Below are 15,843 nucleotides of genomic sequence, written 5' to 3' on the forward strand. Positions count from 1 at the left end.
TCTCTCAAAAATTGCCCAAGCTTGTCTGCTTTTCCACTCACCTCCCTGAACTTGGCTTTGAGTTCAGAGTGGCACTGCGGGTCAATGAGCTCCATTTGAAGCACTGTGATTGGTAAGTTAGTTCAGCTCCGCACACAACACTGAAAAGTGCCAATCATATCAAACTCGCGGGCAGTGATGGTATAGTTACTTTGAAAAAGTAACTTTAATCAGACTACTGATTACTCCTTGAAAAAGTAACTTAGTTAGATTACTGACTACTTGATTTGGAAAGTAACTAAGTTACACTAAAAGTAATTTTTTTGTTACTTTCAGCAGCTGCTAACAACAACGCTCCGCCTCCTGTGAAAATCACATTGAGCTTTGCCAATACTTTTTTGTAAGCTATTTTATAATGGTAACATCAACAATGTGTCTCCACTGATAAGGTTGAACTGAAGAGGAGATTGTAGAAAAATAAAAAAACGTGAGTAGTTTGTGTGGTCCACTGTTGTCTGGAAAACTCTAAGAAGGATTTTAACCCCCCCCCCCCTCATTCGTGGCTGTTTTCACGTTTATTGCGCTGTTCATATTGGTCTCGATATTTGTAGTTTTCTGGAGCGCAACGCGAAGCTCGACGTCATTCAGAGGTAGTAAATTAACTTGACATTAACAAAGACACAGCGGGACGGATCATCTGAGAAATGATGAACAGAGAGAGACTGAGTAAAACTGCCTTAATGACGAACAAATTCTGGGATTTATTATGAGTCTCTGATTATTTCAAAGCCCAAATGAGTAACTTCACGTTCAAAAACGAGCCCAAAAAGGCGCAACCCGCCACTCATTAAATCTGCAAGCGACTTTAAAAGATGAAGCCCAAAGCCGTTTATAATAATCGGACTTGGCGACAGAAACTCAAAATAGGTCCAGTTTTTCCACCAACAAAATGCGCATCTCCCTCCATTGTTTACATTTCTGTCGCATAGAGCGTCGGTCACTCGACAAGACGAGTAGAGGAAATACGATTAAATAACAAAAAGAAGATAACGCAAAAATGATTTTGATAAGTAACTGTAGTCTGACTACTGGATTTGAAATAACAGCAGCGTTAGATTACTCGTTACTGAAAAAAGTGGTCCGACGTCAGTAACGCATTACAAATTAACGCGTTACTGACATCACTGCTCGCGGGCCACACTAACAAACTTAAACTTTCATATTAAGGTGGGGGCCACAAACTATCGTCCCGAGGGCCGCAGTTGGCCCGCGGGCCGCGAGTCTGAGACCCCTGCCTTAGAGCTACTATTTTATGATAGTATTTTAACTATCATAAAATACTGATTTCCAGCTATCACCCTTGTTAGTTTCTTTAACTAAAAACATGGAAACAAAGTGTATTTGTTACAGGATGCTATAAAAAAAAATTACATTTTCAGCAAAGGTTTTTAAAGATAATCGGTCATCCATGAAGTTCAGGAGGCTATACATTCATGAAATGTTCAGAGATCAAAGTTAAGAGGCTTAACTGGGCTATTTTCCATAACTGTACAGTATTTCGTTTTTCTTGTGTCATAAATGTATTATTTTTGTACAGTATTTTTTTGTAACATTTTTACTTTGGTGTAAATCTGAGTGCTGTTTAAAATTAAAGAATGAAGAATTGAGGGTTAACTGAGATCTTACATTACTATTACCCTTAAAGAAAAGAAGAAGGAAACATGTTTTTATTTTCCAATTACAATTTATTCCTTTTTGTTAGGGGCATTTTAATTTTAGGGTTAAATGTTTTTACCTTAAGTCTTATTGTAAAGTTATCTTGTCACTGCAAAGACGTCCTTTAATGAGCCTTTGAACAAAACCATTTTTACAGATCCAGAGGATAACTGTACATTTTTATCAATATTATGTCATACAATAAACTTGTGGAAATAAAAGCCAGAAAGACGCCACAGAAAACATATAATTGTTCTTCAGCTATAAAGCAGATTTGATTACATATAGCACACAATACACAGACAAGCCATACTGATATATTTTAACACAAACATGAGTATTTTTATAATTCACATAAAGCTTCTAGTGAGTAGCTTATACTGTGTCATTTAATGTTCTTTTCGTATAACGACATGTAGAAACAGAGGTCTAAAGAAAACTGCAGCTTAAATTTGTTTCAGTTTAACGCTGATATCTGCATAGAGAGACATCAGAGTTGAAAGAGTGGCAGTAAACCTCTCAGACGATGTTAAACTCACACACCGAGGCCTTTTCAGCTCTGCAGCTCTCATCGAACCATTTCCCATTGGCTGTGGTGGACAAGATGGCACAGTTCTGGGCGTGCCCTCCGTCGGGCTGGTGGGTGATCTCGGTCTCCCAGTTTTTGAAGCGAACGCTGGAGCCTGTCTGGTCCACCCAGTGTCCGTCCATCACCATGTCATTGACGCCCAGCCAGATTTGCTCCTCTGGCCCGACACTCTGGCGAACGTAGCTGTGAAGCTGGTCGTTCTCGTCTGCCGTCAGCGGGGTGCTCAGGCTGCCTCCCTTGGCAATGCAGTCATCGTTGGCTGCGTGGAAGGTCTTTTTCACTGGATCGGCCAGGAGACACTTTCCCAGGATCTTTGTGCCTTTCAGACAAACTAGGAAGCAAATTACAAAGAACTAATGACTCAGATGCTGATTCTGTCCCCTAATCAAGACACATGGCCTCACATGCTAGAGGATTGCATTTGACATTCATCAATAAAAACCTACCAGTCTGCAAGGCCTGGTGCTCTTTCAGCAGGTTCAGCTCCTGAACAATGTCATCGATTCGTTTCTGCAGCTTCTCGATCGCATCGCTTGTTACTGAGTCTGGTTGAAGAGCCGCAAATATCAGCCTTAGCTTCACCTGACACCTGCTACAGCAGAGCTTTACGGAAATTTAAAGTCTGGTTTCATCTACTACTGCATCTTACCTCTTAAACTTTTCACACTTTGTCTCTCTACAACCACAAACTTCAGTTGATTTTATTGAGATTTTATGGGACAGACGAATACTATATTTAACTACGTTTCAGTGCAAGCAACTACATTCAGATGTCAATCATTAAATAGTCTGTGTGTTAGTCAATCTTAGCATAATTTTGTCCACACTAATTTAATATAGCAGGTAAGGAGAGCTTTTTATTAGAGAAACAACCAAGAGTCCCACAATAACTTTGCAGGAGCTGCAAAGGTCTCCATTCACAGGTGGAAGAACCTTTTGACAAAACGGCTGTGAATGGTTCACTCTATAAATTGCCTGTACAGAAGAGTAGCAGAAAGAAAGCAATGGCAACAAGCGAAAACTTTTGAAATTTGGCTCAAGCAATGAAGGAGACACAGAAAACAGGAAAAAAAGAGTTTTGGTCAGATAAGACCAAAATCTGACATTTTGATCTTCATGTAAAACGGGACATTAATACTGAACAAGTAATGTCAGTTGTGAAACATGGTGGAGGCAGAGTGATGCTGGGAGAGTGCTAGAACTGAGCTGGTCAGAGTTGATGGGAAGATGAATTGAGGCAATCCTGAAGAAAAATTTGTTAGAAGCTGCAAATGACACCAACAGGTTAAAACTGGAGTGGAGGCTCATCTTCCAGCAGTACAATGATCCTAAACATACTGCAAAAGCAATTTTGGAATGCTTAAGGAATGTAAGTGTTAAAATGGCCCAGTCAAAGTCCTGACATGAAAAGTGTTGTTCAGACAGATGCTCTCTACAAAATTTCATCTCACTGGGTAGAAACACATGCTGCAGTTTCCAAGTTTCATTTTCTCTCCACCTCTTAATTTTACACTTTGTTGGTCTAACACATCAAATCTCTAACGAATCCATTCAAGTTTGTGGCTGCAACCAGACAAAACGTGGAGCAGTTTAAGGAGTTTGCATACTTGAGCTGCATGTCCCAGTCTTACCTTTCTTTCCGTTTCTCTTCTTGGAGGTTGTCTGCTGCAGTGAGCAGGGCAGCAGCAGAAGAAGACAAAATGTTACCTGAAGCCTTCTGAGATCCATGACTGAGGAGGAAAAACCTGAAATCCACAGCAAACAAACTGATTTGCTGCTGCAGCTCCTCTCAGCTCTGAGCAAAGGCTCAGGAGCAGACTGTTTGGTCCCACGTGACGAAGTGAAGGCAGAATGTAAAAGGAAATTTTGTAACAGGGAGGATAAATGTTTTACAGATGTCAAACGGTTGTTTGTGTCGCTGTTTTTGCTGAGTTTTCTTCACTATCCGTCAGCTTTTCTTACAGTATGACAAAGGATTTTCCTGTTATTTATCAAGAATGCACAATATGTAAGGCAAAGTCATTTTTATCTGAACACATCTCTTGGAATCGGATGTAATCTCTTGTTTTCCTTCCTGTTGCCTGCAGTGATTGCCTTCTAGGCGCCAGAGGTCGGATGCTTTGGAGATTTCTCGAAAGTCTACATCTGGATCTCTTCAGAGAGCTGGACAAGGTACAGCAAACACGTGGCAAAGCCTTACATAATAAAGAAACACTATTGTGAGGTTCAAATCTGATTAAGGTGTAGGTTGTTTTATCACATCTACTTGATATTTAGTGAAAGTGCAAATAATGTTCAATCATTTCTGCTCTGTTAATTCCAGACAAAAGTCAGTGAGTTAAAACAAAAAAATCTTCCTTTGACATGTGCAATATACAGCGGAGGCTTGTGTTTCTGCAATGCAAGATGAATCTGTCTTAAGGTTTCTACTCGCCTTTATCAGGGGCTCTACTAAATGCAGAAGTTGCTGTACAGGTCATTTACAAAGTTTTTAACTCCATTAGATCGTCATCAAAACCACAAACCCCGACTTAGCATGTTTCCTCATCACGTTCTTTTATTTTAATTTAATTCTCTGTAGTAAAATGAAGCAAACATATCAAGAGTTCTATTATTCAGATACAATATTTACACAAATAAATAAATAGCATAGCAACGTGGCCTCTGTAAGTAGAGTTTCTACATGACATTCATCAGTGAAAATAAGCTCTCCGTGATGTAGAAAAGTTCAGGCAAAGGCAGCTGGTAGGAACACAGTAAGAGTCGAGGTGCAGCGCCTCCTGTGCGCTCTGATTCGGAGCTCCAGGCGGCGTCCCCGAAACAGTTTGTGGGTCAGATTCAGTTTTTACTCCAATGCATAGATTGTTTCTGGTTGCCAGTAAAACCTCCATCAGCTCAGTATATTATATGAATATAGATGGTGTTGGAGGTAGAGTCCTGATAAAATGAGGAGATTGTTGACACACGATGATGCAGACTGGCTTCAGATTTGTCTTATAATCTTATAAATATCTCTTTTTGCTGTATTTTCCGCCTCTCTAATCTTTCAACTTGTAATGCTGGGATACTAATCTCGTTTCGTCTTTTTGTTCATGCTTACAAAATGTTTTGCTCTTTAGAAAAGTGTCCTTGTTTCTTGGCTCAGATGATCAGTTGATGCTTCATAAGTACTAAGCCCTTTGCTTTACAGCTTTACCCTGAATAAACTCATCTAATATCTGATTGAATTCTTCAAAAATAAAGAAACACCTTTAGAAAAACCTTGTAAATGTCAAAAAGTCTGCAAGAACACACTCTATTTGCAAATCACAATCATAAACTTAAACATGTAAATCAAAGATGGGCCAATAAATTCACACATAGAGGTAAAACATTCAGGAATAAATTAAGTGTGCTTCACAGGTCCTCTTCTTTCTAACTTTAACTGTCTGCAGATCATCAGAATCCATCTACGTCGGACAAAACACTGAAAGAAAGAAGAATATGAATATTAAAAAGCAATTTAAAAAAATCAGAAAAAAAAGGAAAATCTATATTTCTGCTCTTTACTAAGTTTCTTCAAGATGCTTCTTGGGTGCAATAAAGACTGACTACTAACTAAACAGCAGAGACTCAAATGTAAAGAGCAGGAAGGAACACAAGGACATCTTTGAGGTCAGACTGAACTACACCCTTTGGTCGACAGGGGGCGCTATCGCATTGTGACATATGGAACAACAACAATGTCACACAGGAATGTGCCACAAACCTCGCTGTCCAAAGCTCAGACCAGAGCTAGAGAGTAAAGCAGCGTAAGATTGTGAATATTGTGAGAAGTGGAGAAAGACAAAAAAAAAAAACAATGAAAAGATCAAAAGAAGACACAGAAGACACAAACTTTGATTATTTCATGCTTCCAGATGTTTTCCTGTCCATTCCTATTTGTTCTCTTACTAAGACTGAGCCGCACAGATTCATTTTGTCTCATAACTATTTCATTTAAAACCAAAGACTAACAAGTAAGAAGAGGAGAAATGAAGAACATGTAGGACAAAGACAGGCAATAAAGACAAAGTATTTACTGCCTTAAAGACAAAGCAACAAAGACAGGCCAAAAACATGAAGCGTACAGGAAATGGAAAAATCAGAAAAGCCGACTGCAAAAGCACATTCGCAAGAAACATCCAAGCATAAATGCAGAGTGATAAAAGCAGGAGAACCAGGATCAGACCACAGGAACGAGTTGGGCTTGTTGGAACACCTCAAGGTAAGCTGTGTAGTTTACAGACAGTTATGCTGGAAAGATATTGGAGGCTTATTAACCTCCAATATCATAAAGAACATTAGTAGACAAACAGCATGATGAAGTGCAGGAAAAACAGCAAACAGGTCAGGGAGAAAGATGTGGAGAACAAAACAATATCCCAAACTTGCTTTGGCTCTGTTCAGTCAATTATCCATAAAACCACAGCACAAACAAAAACCTTACAAACACTGACCAACATGTACACTGGTATCACGGGATGGGACTGCTTCAATGGGAAGGTTTACCCAATTAACATTCAGAGATGCTCTATGTTTAAAATGGCTGAACTTGAGCTTTTTTCACCAGACAAATAGGGAAAACTTTCAGTTTCTAGAAGTGAAAACTAGCAGAGAGAGGCCCTAAAAGTGTTAAAGTTGTAATTGCAGTTAAAATATGATTCAACCAAGTATTCACTCACAAAGGCACTCACAGATTGTTTCTGCTAAAATCTCTTGAAAGCCATGTATTTGTTTCCATTCATTTTGAAAGGCACCGCAGCTATATTTTAACTATGTCTTGTGGATCAAATTTAACTCCAGAAATGGTGCACAATTTTCTCTCCCAGAGCCTAGACGTTACTTTTCACGAGAATAATGGAACTTGCTAGTAACTTTCTGGTACTTTATCTGAAACATTCATTACATTACTTTCTCAGAGCTTAGAAATAGGGGAATTTAATAATCAGAACCTACTGGACCTGTACGTTTTTACTAATAAGTTCTGGAAATTTACGTGGTGACCATTAACTTGATGAGACGTAAAGTCTGTGTTATATAGTAAATAAACTGTGGAACTAAGAACCTGTATTTAGCTCAACATCAACTGGAGATCTCAGATAAAACAGAGCTTGTCGTTAATAGTCACAGGGTAGAAACAGAGGAGAGAAACGCTCACCATTGAGGATGTAGTCTGTCAAGAGACCAGGGACCTTGTCGCTGTCATCTCTCATAGCTTGCAGAACTGGAATAGATCAATAAATCAGCGCTGACTGAGCTAAATCAAGCCAAACAGAAGAGTAGAGATGAGAAGGCTTACTCTTGGTCAGGATCTGGAGGTCTTCAATCGACGGAGGTAGTCCCTTTTTCTCATAGGGAATGACTGTGGTCAAATACTGTGAACCACAGGACAGGTGGGACAAAGCTAAGCAAAGCATTTGTGTTGCTGGAAAAGATACATTTCCAGAGCAAAAACAAAGAGAAGAAAAGAACAGAAAAGGTGAAGCTTGTGGCTATGTGAGAAGTAGAACCTGTCTTTCGCTGCAGCCACTGCCAAATGTTTGCCGGAAGCTGTTTTGAATAACAGACGAGAGGCCGTCCATGCTGAAGCGCTGAGGAGGAAGGAAGAAAAGTGAAGAAGAAATGAAAGGAAAAAAGAAAGGTTTAATCAAATAAAGTAATTAGGAAGTACAGGAAACGGTGTTTCCCCCAACAGAATAGCAAAGTCCCGCTGTTAGAATGATTCGCTAAGATTATTTACTGATCCAGGCGTTCTCTCCGGCAGACCCTGAGCTGCTCCGGCTCCGCCTTTCAGCTTCTTCTTCTTCCTCAACGACTCCCTGTGCTCCTTCTGCCGGTTCTGCACGTCGATGAGCGCCGAGATGAAACTGTTCTTCACCTCCTTCTCGAAGTCCAGCTCGTCTCTGACGGCCAGCTGCTGCACCAGCTCCTCAGAGAACCTCCTGATGTTCACCTCTGTCTCCGTCAGACGCTCCAGCAGCTTGGTAGCGCTCAGGGACCTCAGCCCTGGAGTCATCACACACGCACATACTGAGCCAAAGCTGCTTGCGAGAAAAGTCCCCCGTTTTTTGCTCGCTGTAGCGGCCACTCACTGTCCTCGAAGCCGGGACTGCTGCGCCGGATGTCCACAGAGAGCATGGACAGGTCCGACTGGGAGGGATTCCGCTCTTCCTCCGCATCGGGTGAGTCCTGCATCATTTCCTCGATCTCCTCAATTACCTGCACAGAGGGAAAAAAAAACCTATGCAGCAGAAGATCAAATATCTGAATGAGAGCGCGATGTGACCTCATTTTGCACCTGCTCCGCCGTGACAAGGGGCTCCTGGTCCACGCAGGGGACAATGATGGAGTGCATGTCCAGCTGTTCCCTGAGTTCGTCCTCGTCGGACAGCTCCGCCGCATCGTCCGTCTCTCTCTATCCGAGGACAGAATGGGTTGAGAGGGGGGAAGGGAATTTAATCAGCCACAATGAGAGAGAATTTCAGCTTTGTGAGATAAACACCGGAGGGATTTGGTGGGAGGATGAGAGGAGGGGAGAAGTGGGGCTGAAGGCGGCAGTGTCGCTCACCGGCCTCTCCTCAAGGTTAAACGTGGAGATGTAGAGGGAGCGCGTCCGAGACTGCCGCCAATCTACCGGCACGGCCTGGCCGTAGTTACAGGCGAGGGCGTTCCAGATTCTGCAGGAGAGACAGGAATGAATGACAGCTGCAGACTTTGCACTCTTCAAACTGCTTCTCTAGGATCTCTGAGCAACTGCTTTGCCATGACATCATCTAAGTATGTAGCAGGAAGTCAGTGTAGCAGGTGTGAAGCATTCTGGGAAACGCATCACACCAATTATTTAATCAAGCGCATGGCAAATTCAATAATTTCCATTCTGATCATTAATATTTTTTGAAAGGCTGTTTTGTTTATAGAGACTTCATAGTCCATTTTTAATAATGGTTTTAGTTGTGTGTGGTTTTACCTTGTTTTTATTTGTTGTTTGTGCTTGTTGAGTTTTATTGTGAATATTTAAAATGCCCTCCAGTTGCAGTGTAAAGTGTTCTACACAAAGTTAAAACTTATCATTCTTTGAGAGGGCAAACTTGAATCATTATGCCATTTTATTTTATATTAGTTGATAGTATCAAAACAGCAATATTACTATTTATCGCAATGATTTTTGAGACAATTTATCATTTTGCAAAATTTGTTATTGTGACAGATCTACGTGTGGTGCATTTGGAATCTGACCTGGTGGTCAACTTCTAAATCTATCTTGAGAAGCATTTCTTGCAAAACTATTCTTAGTCCTCTGAACTTTATTTACACTTTATGAGACGGACATTTTTAACCACTTTGTGCAACACATGAATATACTTTGAGCTAAACCAATTTATATTGGCTCTGATCCATATTTAGGGTTGTTATTGCACTAGAAGGTGAACTTCCACCCCATTTTCGACTCAGTTGCAGCCTCTCATCTTCTAAACATTCTTGACCGACTTCCCTGTACTCAATGAAGAAAAGCATCCCCACATCTTCATGCTGCCTCTACTATGTTTCACTATGAGGATGGTCATGTGATCAGGGTGATGTGCAAGTGTTAGTTTTTCCATTTTGGTTTCATCTTCTTCAACATGTTTGCTGTGTCTTCATGGTTTCTGGCAAACTGCAAATGAGACTTTGTATGTTTTTGGGGAAAAAATTAATTAATGTAGGTGTTTGTTGGCTATGAATACTTATGCAAGGGCTTGTATGTGGGAAAAAAAAACAATTAAATCTTATGAAATGTCTGAAAATCATAGTACCAAGTACTGGCTGGTGGTCTCACAGAACCTGATGATGAGAATATCTCTGGGGTCTTCAATCCATCCAGCATTATTACCCTAAATTAACATCTACCCTGATATGATCTTTGTGTGTTTTTAAACAGCTTATTACACACGGGGGGGGTAATAACATGGAGCCTGCTCCAGACAGGCCAAACACAAACACTCACTCGTCTTTCTCCAGCAGGGTCTCCTCCGTGAACACACTCACTGGACCGATCCTCTCCGGTTTTACATTTCCGAGGCAAGCCGATAACATCCCATCCGGTCCATTAAGATGTTCCTCCGTGGACCTGTACACACTGGATTGCTTCGGGGAACCGTCGCTGTCAGCCCGCCCTGGAGGATCATCTTGATCCTGGAGGAGCAGAGCCACCGCTTCCCCCGCGGCGGGGCTGACCTCAGCTCGGCGGTGCTGCGGTACCGAACCCGCGGTCACGTCCGCCAAGTTCGGCCGGTCGTCGTCGAAATGCGCGATCGGTGCATCCATGGCCCGGACCATGCTAACCGCCCCGGGCAAATGATGGATTAATCGGGACAGGACTGGCAGGCCTCATCCTCTGTGTGCCTGACCGAGGCTGCAGCAGCAGCAGCGTAGCACCGGCTGGGCCCACTAGTGGTGATACCCAGAACGTTTATGGACCTGATGTGTGGAGACAGACAAAATATGTTGACAATAAATAAGCTTTTTGTGCTGGAGTCTGTGATCTTAATTATGTCGTCCCCACCTCCTTTATTTAATGAATTTGTTGTTTAGCTTTACTATTCATCACACAAATTGAACTTGCTGTCTCCCCAGGACTTGTTCATTGAACTACAGAACTAGAAAAAAAAATATCATTCATGGTTATTTAAAATCAATTATGACATTATGTGCAACAGAAATCCTAAAATTTAATAGATTATGCCTGCTCTGGTTTTAAATCAACATATCTCTGTTGTGTCAATATTATCTCTTTAGCATGTTATATGTGAGACCAAATGCGAAAATATAAGTAGGCTAATGTAAAAAATAATCACAATACAGAAACAAGTTGAAAATGTAAGAGTTTTCTCTTATCATATAATGATTAACTGCTAAATTTTAAAAATAGCAACAAATCAATCTATGAAAAAAAGAAAGAGTGACCTCTTGTGGCTGGCGCCGGCATCTTCATGTTTTCAGCTAGGATCTGCGTTCTCGGTTGCTTATGACAACAGACTGTAAACAAACTGAAACAAAACAAGGTTCTCCCCTTTGAATACGCTCGAATAAGTACCAACAAAGTCTTTTCTTTTAAAATTAGCACTTCTTCATCGATGCTGAAGAAAACAAGGCGCTCTCCCCTGCAGGACCCTCTGATGGATGAACAGGGGTGAGATTATAACTTCAACCTCAGCTCCTGAGAGCTTCTGTGTAAAATACTCAAACAGATCATGTAGATACGCTGAGTCACTTTTTGCCCTGCAGGGGCAATAGAAAAGTGCCATTCAAGAGGAACCTGCTGCAAGGTAGGCTGCACTCACAGGCCACCAGCAGAGCCGATACAGCAAGGGAGGAAGATTCCCTGAAGGAATGTTAAATTATTCATATATTACTGAAGATGCACATATCTGTATGTAAAAAAAGACCTTCAGTTAAATATTACTTAATGGTGAGAAGAAAAAGAGTAGTCATTTTTACATTATGCAGCTTTAATACAATTTATTGCCCTTTTTATGTGGCATTAGCATAACTTTGGCCATAATCCAAACCCTAGGAAATGGGAAAATAGCATTGATATTTAATGTAAGCACCCAACAATGGACTTTTACAATAATAAAAAATATATCCTACAGTATAAAAACAAATCTAAAAAAAACAAGTTACCTGAGATTAAAAAAGATTGGTTATTATGAATTATGAACTAAATAAAAACTTTGACAGGAAAAGGCCTGGAATAAGTTCATCTTTTACAGCAGCAGCGTAATCCCACACTGGAAAATTGAGAAAAACCAAACCTTTAATCTGAGTTCAAGATAAAAAAAAAATCCTATCAAGAAATAACAGTTTTAAACAAATGATTATTGATACCCCTGCTGTTAACAATGTGTGTAACCACCTTTTGTCCATTACATTAACGTATGCATCATTTCACAAAGTATATAGTCAATTATTGGCTCAGTTGCTTTTATTTTGTGGAGATTTTTTGCGGGTGATTTTGTTAGTGTTAGTCACCATTGTTTCGTAACATGCTAATGTTTTATGATTGAAGTAAAGGTAGCATTTTTCACAGCTTTTCATCAATACAACATTAATTTCATCAAGGTGTTTTTACACATAGTAAACCATTAAGATGTCATTTTAACGCCTCAGAAATAAAGGCCACACTGGTTGCTGACGACCCGCTAAATCCCAGTCCTCCTCAGTCTCACACTGCGACCAACGTCGCCTCTACTTCCAAGTCCGGAGCAAGACTAAAACAAGGTACTGCATCCATTTTAATGCCAGTGTAAATTATATCTGTTTCTGTTTAATTTCAGCTTCAGGAGATTTGTTTTGTACTTTAATGATCAGGTGCCCCAAGTGACTTTGAGCTCATGGCAGCCATGATGCATCGAATAACTATGTTGGAGAACACGCTGAGGAGTCAAGCACTTGAAATGCACCAAAAGGTTAAAAAAACAAAACAAAAAAAACAAAACAAAAAAACACACAACTCCTCCAGATGAGTAGAAAAACCTTTAGACTGACACCAACAGGTTGAAATCTCACAGAGTTTATTTGCTTTTATCTGAAGGATGAGATGATCTCTGTTTTGGAGGAACAGCTGAGGTCTAAGGAAGAGCCAGGTATTTGTGTATAACAGGCTCAGACCTGTCCAGGTCGCGGATGTTTGTCTGAATTAAAGCGATTCGCTCACTGCTATCTTTCCTCGTGTAAGTTTAGAGGGCACGCCATGTCTGAGTAGCAGATATGAGCTGAAGAAAAGGTGCCAAATGCTGCAAAATAAAGTGCAAGACATGGAGGTAAGATTTACACAAGTATCCATATCACTTAAACATTCTCATATTTTATGCATTTGCATTAGGACCAATGCAAATAAAATACCATGTTATTTCATAGTTGTGAAGTGGAAGAAAGAGTAAAACATTTAATGAATAAAAATATGAAAGTGTGGCATGACTTTCTATCTACTCCACTTCACTCTGAATTTCATAAATGAAACCCAAAAGTAGCTAAATGTTAGCTATCTATTTCACATGTTTTGCCTTTATTGAAGATTGGCAAGAAGAAAGTCATCGTTCAAGGGAAGCTTTTCCCACAGTGAAACAAGGTGTTGGCCGCATCATGCTGTGGGGACCCAGGCTGGTCTGAGTAGTTAGAAAGCTGGATGGAGCTAAATACAGGTCAACCCAAGATGAAAAGCTGTTAGGAGCTGGAGTAGACTGCAGGCTGCAACGGTCCAGTCAAAGCCCAGCTTTAAGTAGATGAATAACTTGAGCTATTTGGAAATAAGAATGAGCAGAAAATTCTGAAAATTCCTATGATGTATAAGGAGTCACAGCTGTATCCTCTCATACAGGAGTGGGGTGATATTTTTCAGTCTTTAATTAAACTTATTTTCTTCCATTTTACAACTTTTCGATAGTTTGTGAGAATGAAACAGGTTGAATGCGACCTCCCTTTTTCTCGTAGAACTTTCTGGGTGACTATGGTCTGATCTGGGTCGGAGACGAAGACACCAGCAACTCAGAAGAGAGTCCACAGAATACAAACTCTGGTACAGGTTGATCTTGCTTTGCAGACTCTCGGCTCTCTTGTAATCAGCGCAAAAGTTTACTTTCACCCTCATACTGACTGCGTTTCCTGTGCAGGACTTTCTCCTAACGGGGGCTTCCAAATGAACTTTGACCTTGTCCTTCGGAGGATCAGGGAGCTGAATGTCCTCGCAGGGGAAGGAGAGTCTTTCGTTCAAACAACAGGGACTGGAGCCAAGCTGGCGAAAAAAGATCCCATTCAGCTGAAACTCTACAGGAACGGCATCGTCATGTTCGACGGTCCGTTCCGCTCATACCAGGAGCACAGCACCCAGGTTAGCTTTCTGCACCTCCGCTCAAAACATCCTGCACTTTACTGGACTGGTTGGTTCTTAAAATATCGGGAGGGGTTTTCTGATTTTTACAGCAATGCATGCAAGATTTAATGGATGGCTACTTTCCATCTGAGCTTCAGCAGAGATTTCCAGACGGCGTACCTTTCGAGGTGCATCTCTGCAGCATTTTCTCCATTTGCAAACATCCTGGTATCTCACAGGGAATCCCTTGTCCAGGTTCATGACCGTCGAGATGAAGAATTCATGGCCAGGATGCCATGGCACACGTTTCCTGGTGACGGACAAGCAGTTTGTGGGAAGGAATCGACAAATTCCGTCGGCTTTGACCCAGGTTTGGTCAGAACTCGTCACAGTTAGGATTGGTCATAATATATATATATATTTTTTTCTGGTTGGTGTTCTGATTCACAGAGAGGAGGCTGACCACAGATCAGTTCCTCAACAAGCTGCCAAAGGTGGTAGTAAAGGCCGGGAACGTGTTCAACATCAGGGATTCCCTGAGGAGAACTCTGCAGGTGAGCAGCAGAGATCCATCATTTACGCTGACAAACCCAAACCTCTGCTGAACACACCGGTTCTCTCATCAGGGTCTTTCTGATGCGCCGAGCAGCAGCTCAGAGATTCTCATTGACACACCAGCGCTCCAAGCGATGATGGAGAGGTAAACAAAGTGACTCTGAAATGAGGTCAAGCCTCTGTTCTGTTCAGATATTCTGCAGATCATGATTTTATGAAGGAAGCCCATGTTTAAAAGGCTGAAGGAACTGGCTTCTGCACAGCCGTATTTTATGTTGGAGCCTGATTAAATTCTGATTTGCCCATGATGACTGACGACGGAGATTCTGGGGATTACTGCAGGCTCTGATGTGAAAAATGGGGCAGGCCGATCTGGAGCAGCTCGGGATTATGTTCGACGACAGCAGCAGCAGAAACACGTCGCTGCTGCTAAACAGAAAAAGATTCCAGTTTTAATCCGTCATTTCCACAATATTCCCTCAGGACACAGAAGATCAACTCTGGCAAAGCTGCCCAAGCTGCCGTCACTCTCAAGCTGAAATCAGAGGATGGGAATCTCACCTATGTGATGAAAATGAGCCTCTCAGAAACAGTCGGCCAGCTGCGAGGCTATCTGGACAAACACAGGTGGAAAAAGGATCCTCGTGAGCTTTTGACTTCTGTCAAGTTTAACGTGCATAACCCTGTGGTTTCTCGCTGCTCTACAGAGGGGCAGTTCATCCTGGCTATGACATCATCAGTGCATATCCACCCTGCAGCTTCAGCGATGACAATCGGACCCTCCAGTCCTGTGGACTCTCAGGAAACGTCACTCTGAGGCTCCGTCAGAGGCAACAAAGACACCAGTAAACTCTAAAGAGTTTGAGCCTCTCTTCTTCCTTAAGGTTTCCTGCATCCTTCAAACATTTGGATCAATAACTAATAAAGAAGAAAATATATGTTAAACACACATGATGGTTACTTCTATTTAAATTTCCACGACTTAGAATTAGAGCCGATGCAATGGGCGTTAAAAAAAAAATTCACCAAAGTTTTATGCTGGAGAACCAGAGAGTGGCAACTAAAGGACACAAAGACACCAAAAGCACCTCATACCACAGAGGATCTCTGATTCTGGGCCTGGTTCTCTTCC

General features: G+C 41.3%; 3 protein-coding genes across 5 annotated transcripts; 1 reads left to right on the top strand and 2 right to left on the bottom strand.

Moving 5' to 3' along the window:
• Positions 1-1,703: 1,703 nt before the first annotated feature.
• Positions 1,704-4,297, bottom strand: clec3ba (C-type lectin domain family 3, member Ba). Its single transcript, XM_044116462.1, has 3 exons — positions 3,916-4,297; positions 2,731-2,829; positions 1,704-2,615 (listed from the first exon to the last, which is right to left on the bottom strand). The coding sequence occupies exons 1-3, from the start codon at positions 4,010-4,012 to the stop codon at positions 2,215-2,217; spliced, it is 597 nt and encodes a 198-aa protein (XP_043972397.1). The 5' UTR covers positions 4,013-4,297; the 3' UTR covers positions 1,704-2,214.
• A 508-nt stretch (positions 4,298-4,805) lies between these two features.
• Positions 4,806-10,798, bottom strand: fez2a (fasciculation and elongation protein zeta 2a). Of its 3 annotated transcripts, XM_044116460.1 has the most exons (9): positions 10,290-10,798; positions 8,874-8,982; positions 8,604-8,720; positions 8,398-8,524; positions 8,046-8,311; positions 7,816-7,896; positions 7,605-7,680; positions 7,464-7,529; positions 4,806-5,750 (listed from the first exon to the last, which is right to left on the bottom strand). In XM_044116460.1, the coding sequence occupies exons 1-9, from the start codon at positions 10,619-10,621 to the stop codon at positions 5,734-5,736; spliced, it is 1,191 nt and encodes a 396-aa protein (XP_043972395.1). In that variant the 5' UTR covers positions 10,622-10,798; the 3' UTR covers positions 4,806-5,733. The 3 variants fall into 3 exon arrangements, with proteins under 3 accessions (XP_043972395.1, XP_043972396.1, XP_043972394.1); XM_044116461.1 differs by lacking the exon at positions 7,816-7,896; XM_044116459.1 differs by lacking the exon at positions 4,806-5,750 and having other exon boundaries at positions 7,055-7,529.
• A 507-nt stretch (positions 10,799-11,305) lies between these two features.
• Positions 11,306-15,660, top strand: ubxn11 (UBX domain protein 11). The gene is made up of 14 exons (XM_044116458.1): positions 11,306-11,474; positions 11,570-11,610; positions 12,455-12,565; positions 12,656-12,753; positions 12,879-12,930; positions 13,028-13,107; positions 13,778-13,862; positions 13,957-14,174; positions 14,267-14,344; positions 14,412-14,526; positions 14,607-14,710; positions 14,783-14,856; positions 15,195-15,338; positions 15,419-15,660. The coding sequence occupies exons 1-14, from the start codon at positions 11,419-11,421 to the stop codon at positions 15,558-15,560; spliced, it is 1,398 nt and encodes a 465-aa protein (XP_043972393.1). The 5' UTR covers positions 11,306-11,418; the 3' UTR covers positions 15,561-15,660.
• Positions 15,661-15,843: the final 183 nt, after the last annotated feature.

The sequence above is a fragment of the Gambusia affinis genome, linkage group LG05, assembly GCF_019740435.1.
Source record: "Gambusia affinis linkage group LG05, SWU_Gaff_1.0, whole genome shotgun sequence".
Lineage (NCBI taxonomy): Eukaryota > Metazoa > Chordata > Actinopteri > Cyprinodontiformes > Poeciliidae > Gambusia > Gambusia affinis.

Bases quoted from the DNA above. Each gene is read 5' to 3' on its own strand.
- clec3ba (XM_044116462.1), bottom strand. From the start codon at position 4,012: ATGGATCTCAGAAGGCTTCAGGTAACATTTTGTCTTCTTCTGCTGCTG. The intron at 2,830-3,915 runs GTAAGACTGGGA...CTCTTCAACCAG, and splicing joins GAAGAGAAACGGAAAGAAAG to ACTCAGTAACAAGCGATGCG. The intron at 2,616-2,730 runs GTAGGTTTTTAT...TTTGCTTCCTAG, and splicing joins GCACCAGGCCTTGCAGACTG to TTTGTCTGAAAGGCACAAAG.
- fez2a (XM_044116459.1), bottom strand. From the start codon at position 10,621: ATGGTCCGGGCCATGGATGCACCGATCGCGCATTTCGACGACGACCGG. The intron at 7,897-8,045 runs GTAAATAATCTT...CTTCCTCCTCAG, and splicing joins CGGAGAGAACGCCTGGATCA to CGCTTCAGCATGGACGGCCT. The intron at 7,681-7,815 runs GTTCTACTTCTC...TGTGGTTCACAG, and splicing joins GTGGCTGCAGCGAAAGACAG to TATTTGACCACAGTCATTCC.
- ubxn11 (XM_044116458.1), top strand. From the start codon at position 11,419: ATGCTGAAGAAAACAAGGCGCTCTCCCCTGCAGGACCCTCTGATGGAT. The intron at 11,611-12,454 runs GTAGGCTGCACT...TTAACGCCTCAG, and splicing joins CAAGAGGAACCTGCTGCAAG to AAATAAAGGCCACACTGGTT. The intron at 14,711-14,782 runs GTGAGCAGCAGA...TTCTCTCATCAG, and splicing joins CCCTGAGGAGAACTCTGCAG to GGTCTTTCTGATGCGCCGAG.